Raw genomic sequence first — 10,325 nt, forward strand, 5'->3', positions numbered from 1 at the left:
CGTGGAGATGGTCAGGACAATATTAACGACAAAATTCTCGGTTTGGATTCTATTAAAATATAGTGCAAAGCATATGACCAATACTAATTGACACCGGTTAGGTAACGCCATATACTCAAGCACAATTTACAAAACGTACAGTAACCTTACTTACTGTCGTAAAAATCAGCTTTAAGAACAGGTGCCCTCCAGCAAATATTAATAACTTCTGCTACTGTTGTGGACGTTTTATCGCGACGAGTAATCAGCGAGTAATCATAGTTTTACATTTATTATTCTTACAAAAAAAATATTTATAAATTGAAATTTTTTCAAAACTACTCTAAACCACTCTACTCTACCCTCCTTCTAATTGTAAGTTTTTTTCCCTATAGCAGTCGAAGAGAAAACAGGTTTTTTTGAAAAGTGTGATGTTTACGAAAAAACAGACCTCAAGCTTAGGCTAAAGCAATTCGGCGCATGTAGCATTCTATTTTATCGTTAGTTTATAAGTATGGCAGCTATTTAATATGATATATGTACAATCCGTGCAGCATGTACAAGTCTACACGCAAAATTTCAACTCTGTAGCTCTTGTGCTTTATGAGAAGCTCGCGTTGATCCAGACGGACGCACGGGCATAGCTATATGAACTCGTCTCGTCGTGCTAATCAAGAATATATATATTTTACATAGTCGAAGATGCTTCCTTATATGCGTTGTACACTTCTGATCAAAATTCATATACCAATGCCAAAAAGGCATTTTGGGTTATATAACATTCATAAAATGCATCTATTTGACCATTAACAATATTTCCGCAACAAATGAGGATGATTTAGGTCGAATGCATGAAAAAAGAATCGATATCTGAGTCATATTTAGCTCATATGACAAACTAAATAATAACCTGAAAATGGAAAATTTCAACTCGCTAAAAAACAAAAAAAAAACGTGCTAACTTTGAAAAACCCAAAAAGGGTTTTACTATTCAATAAATGTACTTTCAGAATGATATAGACAGAAAAAGAATTTAAAGAAATTGTAACACAAACAAATTCAATCTATTGATTGGAAGACTTAACAATTTCAGAAGAAAACGCTGAATCAACCGCCAATATTTTTTGGAGTGGCGGAATACTGCTACTAGGGGAAAAAGGAGCAGTCTCCACACCTGCCAATGCCGGAGTCCTAAACGATATCAGCTGCTGTACGTTTGGTGAAATAGGGTCACTATCGAAAGCCGGAACCGGTAAAGATCAAAATGCAGACGGACTAGGAGAAGCAGCCTAAAACCTAGCCCTCTTTCACTTCGGAGACTCAACCAAAAGTTTAGAGCTTCTGAATTGAACCTCCATCGCCAAAAGCTCTTATTGGAGCTTATGAACGCAAGCTGACAGGGTTTTAAATGCATCCCCAGTCCGTTTCACAAATTTTCGCATCTCGGTCTCCCATTTTACGCCACCACCCTGTTCAATACTATTCCGGACGTTGACTACGCTATCGGCACATTTTAAGTGCATTACATTGTCACCTTAAAGAAAGTCTTAACTAGACTTGCTGCGCTTGTTGCAAATATAGCTGCAGCAGAAAGACATTATTTATGATAATTGATTAATCAAAAATAAATAAAAATTATGAGATCAATATGTAAATAAAAACTAAAAATATGTGTATTTTAACAGAGACGTATACAAACCAAAGAAAAGACAAATTGCAATATGCAAATTAGAACGAGAGAAAAAAAGAGAAAATTAACAACAACAATAACTTGTCACAGAGCGAAGTAAACGGCCGCGAGCGCGATCAAAAGAGAAGACAAAATTGCAAATTTTTGGCCTTAATTTAAATGAATATTGAATTTTAATTATAACTTTCAAGTGTAATAAGTGTAAGCATTAAGAAATTTTTTTGGATTAATTTAAAATGAAGTTAACACCACGAAAGAGAGGAAAACATTTGTTAAGCCCGCGTATTCGAGTATCCGAAATTTGGCATCTGCCAACCCTATCTCAAAATTTGACAGCTTCTTTTAGCCGGAAATAGGTACTTTTAGCTATAATCCCGCTAAACATATTTTTTTTTTTTAACGTTTAATATATATTTGTTGAATCTACTCTTAAATTAGAGCCTAACAACAAGTTTGAGATATTTTTCTTAGACTAGTACTTAAGATAAATCCTGGGGATATTGCAGGCGGCCCTAATCACTTGTTATTGGGTTGGTCTGTCATTACTTTTAAGACGAGTTCGATTATTAGTTCGCGTAAGGCAATTGGCAAGAACATTTGGGTGAGCATCCAGTTTCGCAGAATACTTTAGTTGTTGAGTACCTATTTCAGATTTTACGCTAGGTATATTTAGATCATTTTGAATGTTGTCGTTTCGTATATACCACGGGGCCCCCGTGATTGATCTTAAAATCTTCGACTGCGCTCTTTGTATAATATCGACATTGCTGGTACTTGCATTTCCCCATAGTACGGCTTCGTAAGTCCATATGGGTTTCAATACGGAGTTGTATAGGAGGACTTTATACTCCAGACGTAGGGGGGACCGAGCATTGATAATCCAATGTAGGCTACTCGCTTTCAGTTTAAGCTGTGACTTTTTTGCTTCGATGTGCTTGCGCCAAGTTAGTCTTCTGTCTAGGTGGATGCCAAGGTAAGTGACATCCACGGCTTGAGGAACTGGTACGTTGTTTAGCTTTAGAGCTGGACAGTTTCTTCTGTTAAGCGTAAATGTAACATGTTTGCATTTCTGCTCGTTGACCCGGATACTCCAGGTTGCTAGCCATTCCTCTACCACCTTGAGGTATTCCTCTAATTTTGCAGAGGCTTGTATTGGGCATTTGGATCTGCTGAGGATTGCCGTGTCATCGGCAAAAGTGGACGTTGTAAGTCCTAAACTCGTTGGTAAGTCTGCAGTGTACAGCAGGTAGAGCAATGGGCCGAGTACACTGCCTTGCGGTACACCAGCTTTGATTTTAAAATCAGCCGATACGGAGCCATTACATCTTACAGCGAATTTCCTATTGTAAAGGTAAGATTCTATGAGTTTGTGGGTGTACTGTGGCAGTTTTTGCCGGATTTTGAACATCAGACCCTCCAGCCAAACTCTATCGAAAGCCTGGGCAAAGTCGAGAAAGACAGCCGCACAGTATTCTTTTAGTTCGAATGCTGTTCGTATTTCGGATGTTATGCGATTGACTTGTTCAATTGTACCATGTTTTTGAGGAAGCCGAACTGTTGTGAAGGGATTGTGTTCTTCGATGCCAGAAATGAGTTTAGTCGGATCTGCAGGACCTTCTCAAAAAGCTTCGAAAGACATGGCAGCAAACTAATTGGCCTATAGGATGATGGCTGGGTTTTGTCCTTTCCCACTTTAGGAATCATGATGATAGTGGACTTTTTCCATTTTCCTGGGAAGTAGCCAATTTTTATTATAGCGTTGAACAGTTTGCAGATATATTGTATGGCGATGATAGGAAGTTCTAGGATCATTTTCGGTGTGATTAGGTCATGGCCAGGGGCTTTTTTCGGTTTTATGTGGTTTTTAATAACTGCAGTGATCTTGTCCGATTGGAGTTCCGAGTACTCACTATCCGTTAATGTGCTCGAAGGGGGAAGTACAGATGAGTTTGATGTTGGATTTGGCTGGAAAACCATTTTAAGATGTGTAGCAAATACGGATGCCCTCTCCTCGTCACTGCGGGCCCATCAACCGGTTGGACTCCTTATCGGTGAAATTGTCTCTGTAGGAGCGCTTAAAGTTGGGTGGGCTTTCCACAGAGGATGTTTAGTGCTGGTTGGACTGAGCTTTTCTATGTATTTCCTTTAAGCCCAGCTTTCCTCTTGTCTTAACGCCATGGAGAGGTTGCGATTAGCTTGCTTCAGGCGAAGTTTTGCTGCTGGTGATCGAGTAATCTGCCATTCTCTTCTTAGACGTCGTTTTTCCGTTACTAATTGTTCTATCCGCCGGTTCGTAGGCCTGTCAACAGGTTTGCTGTAAGAAGAGGCATGTGGAGTAGATACTCTTGCTGCAGCTCCCATCATCGACTCAAGTGCAGAGACGCACATATCAATGTCCTCTGCAGCATCCAGTTTCGGCGAACAGTCAATGTGGGCACTCATGTACATTTTAAATTTAAGCCAATTTGTTTTGTTGTTTGTAAGCCTATATGGGCGATCAAGTACTTGAGGTCTTGTTAATAATGTGAATAGCACTGGAGAGTGATCAGAAGTTAAATCTAGTAGTGTTTCCGCAGTGATCCGATTACGTGGAAGCCTCTTGGTTACTGCGAAATCAATCAAGTCAGGCACTTTCTGTGGATCTGTGGGCCAATAAGTAGGCCTACCCGGTGAGACGCAATCCATCTTATTGAGAGGGTTGACTATTGTGTTGTACAACTGTTTGCCTTTAGGATTTACCAAGCGAGATCCCCATTGCGTATGTTTGGCGTTATAGTCCCCTGCTGCAATGAAGCGATCTCCGAGTGTGTTAAAGAAATCGGTAAATTCCTTTTCAGAGATTGAGAAGCGTGGTGGGCAGTACAGGGCAACCAATGTAGTGTTGCCGCAGCTGGTTTGGACGGTTATAGCAGTTGCTTGTAGGTGCTGTGTTTCAAATCTGTTGAGGAACGATTGTTTTATACGGTTTTTGATTAGATTACCAGTCCCGCCATGAGCTATTCCGTCTGGATTGTTCGTTGCGTAGAAGGTATATTTTGGTATTTGAAAATTTTTCTTTGATGTTAAATGTGTTTCCGAAATCAGCAAAACGTCGATTTCACTTGAGTCTAGGAATAGTTGCAGTTCATTTTTGTGCTTGGAGATGCCGTTAGCATTCCAAAGACATAGACTTAGGGAAGCCATTATTTATTCTCGATGAGCTTCTGGATAGGCAGGTTTTGATTCCGCATCAGTTCGTGCATAGAGTTTTGCATGAACGTCATAAAAGTGGTCATGTTTTGATTAAGCGAGATCAATAGGGCCTCTAAACCACTTGAAGTTTGCTGGCCAAGCTCTGGTGCGCTAGGTTGCGGATGCTGTAGATGGTGAAGAGACGGGCTCTCTTTCGCGGGCTCCGTCTGTCCAGTTCAGAGCACACTAGCGAAGGATACACTAGGACTGGTTGTAGCAGTCATGTTGGATGATCTAACAGCCTTGGCGAAGAAAACCTCCGGTGTAGTTTTGGAGGCGTTGAAGGTGATTTTTGGTACAGCTGGGGGTTTGCGCCCGTTTAGGTGCGATTTAAGATCCTTGAAGACAGGACATCCTCTGTAGTTGGCCGTGTGGTTCCCTCCACAATTGCTCCACAATAGTCTTAGTGCGACGTTGTTTCTGTACTTGGTGCCAACACACACTGACCTAAGATTGCAATTGTTAGAGGTGTGGTTGTATTCCTGGCAGTTTTTACACTGCGGTGGTTGGCGTCTCTTATGGGGTTCCTCTACGGTGATTCTTCTGTGCAATAGAAGCTGTAGATTGTAGATCGGGTGCACTTCACTTGGCTTTGACCGCTTTGCATCAGGTTGGAGCTCGATTTTAAAGAGCGGCTGTGCGACTTTGTTCCTGTTGATGATGTTGACAACGGACTTGACCGCAAACCCTTTTTCGACCAACGCATCTGCTATTTCTTGAGTAGGGACCGATGGCTCAATCCCCTTTAACACAACCTGGAGACCTTTACTGCTTTTTAGTTGGTAGGTATAGAAGTTGATGTTAGCATTACGGAGGTACTTTTCGATGATGCGGAAATTGTCCTCAGTTTGGGTTTGACATTTAATTTCTTTAATGAGTGGGGTTACAACAAAGTTATTTGCCCCTATTGTTTCTACTAGCTTCGAAACCAGGGCGCTGCAGTTGGCTCCACGGATGTATAAAGGGGGTGGTCTAGCCGATTTAACTTTATCTACAGCGCCGGCTTGATCGTCTTGCTGATCGGCAAGAATTTTAAAACGATTCCCGCTAAGGGGTTCTATTCGTTCATTTGGTTTGGTTTTTTTTTTGGGCATATTGCCACTTTTTTTCTTTTGCGGGCTTAGCTTCCGCTTAGTTATTTTAATATATCTATCCATTCCAGTTTGGACAGAAGTCGTTGGGTTTACTATTGTAGCTGACTCTGGGCGACTTGTCGTTGACGGCTTGAGGCTGGTCAATACTTTGGCAGACGTTGCAGTAGTTGCTGTCAACGAGCTGACGGTGCTGGTCGGTGACCCAGTTATCGATATTGATGGAGAAGCACACTGCTCTCTCCACGGTAAGTTGCCGTTGATTGCTGAGTGGCTGGCACTTTCGGTGTTATTGCTTACGTTAGCATTTAGTGGGGTCGGCGACACCACCGAAAAGTACGCGTTGTTGCGTTGTACCGAGAGTCGACGCTCACGTTGTTGTTGTACAATTAGCTCTTGTAGCTGTTGCTGGTGGGGATCGAGAGAGCTTGGGCCCGAATTGGTGGACATGGCTTTTGTAAAAATCACCACTTTGTTGTTGCAACTTAGTATTTATTCCTATTAGAACAATCTAATAGCAATATGATTGTAAATAGGCGTCTCTGAGGCGACTGAGAGCCGTACACAAATTTTTGCAAACGCGGTCTTTTTTTTTTACACTCAATTTTTGCGGAGTGCATTAAAAAAACACGTCTGTACACGGCGGCAGTTGAATTGAAACCGCTAAACATATGGCAGAGATTTGAAAGACCCATCTGACTAAATTCGATGGCAGCCAGCATTCTAGGACAATATCAAGCCGAAAGGACCCAGTTGTCAGATCTTTTCGTTACAAACGCAAATAAATAAATGAATAATAATTCGAATTTTTATTTGTTTTTAAGTAGCTTTGAGTTGATTATTTACAATTTATCTTTACAACAATGTAAATGCAAATGCGAAAATCAGTATACATACATATACTATATACTACATTATAATAAATGTCAATAAATGCATCCGTTTCCTTTAAGTTTTTATATTGTTTATTAGTAGTTAAAAATTTCTCTCACGGCTGCTAAGCAACGATGCTTATCGGGCAAATAAAACGGTTCAAACACGTGGGGAAATGGTGTATCCCACCCAGTGACTCTTTTAACAGGTGCTTCAAGTTGTAGAAAGCATGTTTCCTGAATGCAAGCCGCTAGTTCTGTGCCAAAGCCTTGAGTATATGGAGCCTCATGCGCAACAATCACTCGACCTGTTTTCCTAACAGACTAAGATAAAACAGAAAATACTTTAAAAAGTTCACGTTAACATATAATGTAATGGCGCTTACGTTGCATATTGTATTTCTATCCCATGGTAATATTGATACCAAGTCAATAACCTCACACTCAATTCCAAGATGCTTCTTTGATAAATCTGCAACCTGCAAAACAATATATTAAATAAAACTTTTACGCATATCTGTATTTTCCAAAAAACTTACTTCCAATAAAACGTGTACTTGGGTACCCCATCCGATTAAAGTCAAATCGTTTCCTTTCCGCAAAATGTCAGCTTTTCCTAGCTCTGAAGTATAAAAGTTAGTTGGTACTTCTTCCACGGCGGCACGGTATAATGTTTTTGGTTCAAACACAATGCACGGATTATGATCTTTTATACATGCAAATTGCCTTTATCGGTCCCCGTGGAATCTAGGAAGAAAATTCATTTTAACGAAAATAAATAATATCACATATGCATCTGAAATCCATAAATACACATATCTAAATCATTATAGAATGTTTCTTGCAAGCTTTCATTTTTATGTGTATCTATACATCTATGCATAGCTAGAAATACAACATACAACTACACGAAGACCAGGAGTGTGGGCAAAATATCCTTCTGGGCTTTGAGAATGATACAACGCCCCATGTCCAACAGCACCACACGGTACTCGAAATGTTAGAGATCCGCAGTCAAACAGCCCGCCGCTTCTGTATCTATATTTAGCGGCTTCATTGATAATTTGATCAAAGCTGGGAAATATATAGTCAGCAAATTGAATTTCCGCTATTGCTGTAGCTCCAGTATTCGCGACGCCTATGGCAAAACTGAAATCAAAACATGTACAACTCATTTTTTATTAAAACTAAAAGAAAGTAAGTCTTCTCGCCGATTTCGGTATTCCATGCACCAAGTAAAACAAATATTTTTAATTTATAATAAAAAATGTATTTATGTACATATATATGTCGGGGCGCCAAGACTGTTGTTCACTTCACTCATGTTTTTATAATATTCACTTTAGACTTTTCACTTTCTATTGATAACTGTTAGGCTAGTTCCCAGAACGTTTATTAACTGAGCTCTCTAGCCCGGGGCCCCCCTTTATATAGGACCTGACCTGGAGACAGATCTCAACATTTGTTCCTAAGTATGTAGCTAAAACAAAGATGCTTGTCATCCTGCAAAGTCAACATTCCCGGCAACATTCCAAGTCATTTACACTATTCATCAAATAATCTTTACATTATTTATCTTTTTGTCTTCGTTTCGTTTTTTTTTTTTTTTTGTTACATTATCAATTTTTACATTTTACAAGCAACAACTTCTCTTGGACCAGATACCACCACGCAGCGATCGATAATCGCATATCTCAATACACACTTCATCCATACTGTCTATTTCAACAGCTTAAGTACCGTCTCTTTCAACGGTTTCCATTTTCCATACTGTCTATTTCAACAGCTTCCATACCGTCTCTTTCAACGGTTTCTCTAGACAGACTCTCATCGATCTCAAACTCGCTTGGTATCTGTCCATCTGGCAATCTTCTAATGCTTTCATGTGGATATTTATATTGTCTTTTGCGCTTTAGATTTTTTAACAAATACCTGTCGTTCTCCATCTGAAAAGGACTTTGAAACTTTGGATCCAATTTTGTTTAATGTCATTCATTGCTACTTAACAATACAAAATCTCCCACACTAAATTTTTGTATTTTAGCTTTGTTTTTATCGAATCTTGCTTTTCATATTCACCCGCAACTTTTTATATTTGCCAAAGCTCTCGACCTAGTTTCTTCAAGGTTAACTTCAGTTTCCGACTCGCTGATCGGAATCAAGCCTAAGGGTCGCGAAACTTTTCCAATTAATAATTCTAAAGGACTCGCCTTTGGTACTCTATTAACCGTACAATTAATTGCCAATTGAACTTCACCCAGTGCTTCTTGCCAACACCTTGAGCTAGTTTCTACAGCTGGGAGCAAATTCTTTAGAGTACTCATCTATCTGAATCTTTTGTGATGAACAGAATTCGAGGAATCTCAACCCAGTGAAGCTTTTGCCTTGATCAGCCACAACACGATTTGGCACTTCAAACGAGGAAATGGAAGATTTCAACGCCATGACAGAACTCTCGGCACTTAATGTAAATGTATGATGTACACGTACTTAGTAAATGCGTCAATGAATACAATTACATATTCCTTACGGTACCTTTTCCCACTAAGTTTGCCTGTGATATCTACAGGAAGAGTATGCCATGGTTGGCTTACTTTTGGAATAGAATTTAGCTCCATCTGCATTTTTCCTGACGAAGATTTAGATACTCTACACGTTATACAATTTTCTACAAATCTACGAACATATTTTGCCATGCACTCAATCCAGTAGTAATCATAAACTTACTTTACTATTTTAGCTGACTCTGGGCGACTTGTCGTTGACGGCTTGAGGCAGGTCAATACCTCGGCAGACGTTGCAGTAGTTGCTGTCAACGAGCTGACGGTGCTGGTCGGTGACCCAGTTATCGATATTGATGGAGAAGCACACTGCTCTCTCCACGGTAAGTTGCCGTTGATTGCTGAGTGGCTGGCACTTTCGGTGTTATTGCTTACGTTAGCATTCAGTGGGGTCGGCGACACCACCGAAAAGTACGCGTTGTTGCGTTGTACCGAGAGTCGACGCTCACGTTGTTGTTGTACAATTAGCTCTTGTAGCTGTTGCTGGTGGGGATCGAGAGAGCTTGGGCCCGAATTGGTGGACATGGCTTTTGTAAAAATTATCACTTTGTTGTTGCAACTTAGTATTTATTGCTATTAGAACAATCTAATAGCAATATGATTGTAAATAGGCGTCTCTGAGGCAAGTGAGAGCCGTACACAAATTTTTGCAAACGCGGTTTTTTTTTTTTACACTCAATTTTTGCGGAGTGCATTAAAAAAACACGTCTGTACACGGCGGCAGTTGAATTGAAACCGCTAAACATATGATTTTTCTTTTGTTAATTACAAAAACTACAAAATAAAAGGCCAAGGCGCACCTGAGGTTGTGCTCGTGGAATTTTTCTCTTTTGTTTGATACCGAGCAATTTGAGTAAATATTTACCAAAACAAATACAAATAGATTAATGCTCAAAAGTTC

General features: G+C 39.9%; 1 protein-coding gene across 1 annotated transcript; it reads right to left on the minus strand.

The window, feature by feature from the left end:
- Nucleotides 1-6,801: 6,801 nt before the first annotated feature.
- LOC124461121 (2-oxoisovalerate dehydrogenase subunit beta, mitochondrial-like) lies at nt 6,802-8,044 on the minus strand. Its single transcript, XM_047012679.1, is given in 5 exon segments — nt 6,802-7,187; nt 7,250-7,342; nt 7,403-7,586; nt 7,588-7,610; nt 7,766-8,044. Coding segments are annotated over 5 exon segments (801 nt in total). The 5' UTR covers nt 8,039-8,044; the 3' UTR covers nt 6,802-6,959.
- Between the last annotated feature and the right edge of the window lie 2,281 nt (nt 8,045-10,325).

Source organism: Drosophila willistoni, unplaced genomic scaffold (assembly GCF_018902025.1).
Source record: "Drosophila willistoni isolate 14030-0811.24 unplaced genomic scaffold, UCI_dwil_1.1 Seg209, whole genome shotgun sequence".
Taxonomy (NCBI): Eukaryota; Metazoa; Arthropoda; class Insecta; order Diptera; family Drosophilidae; genus Drosophila; species Drosophila willistoni.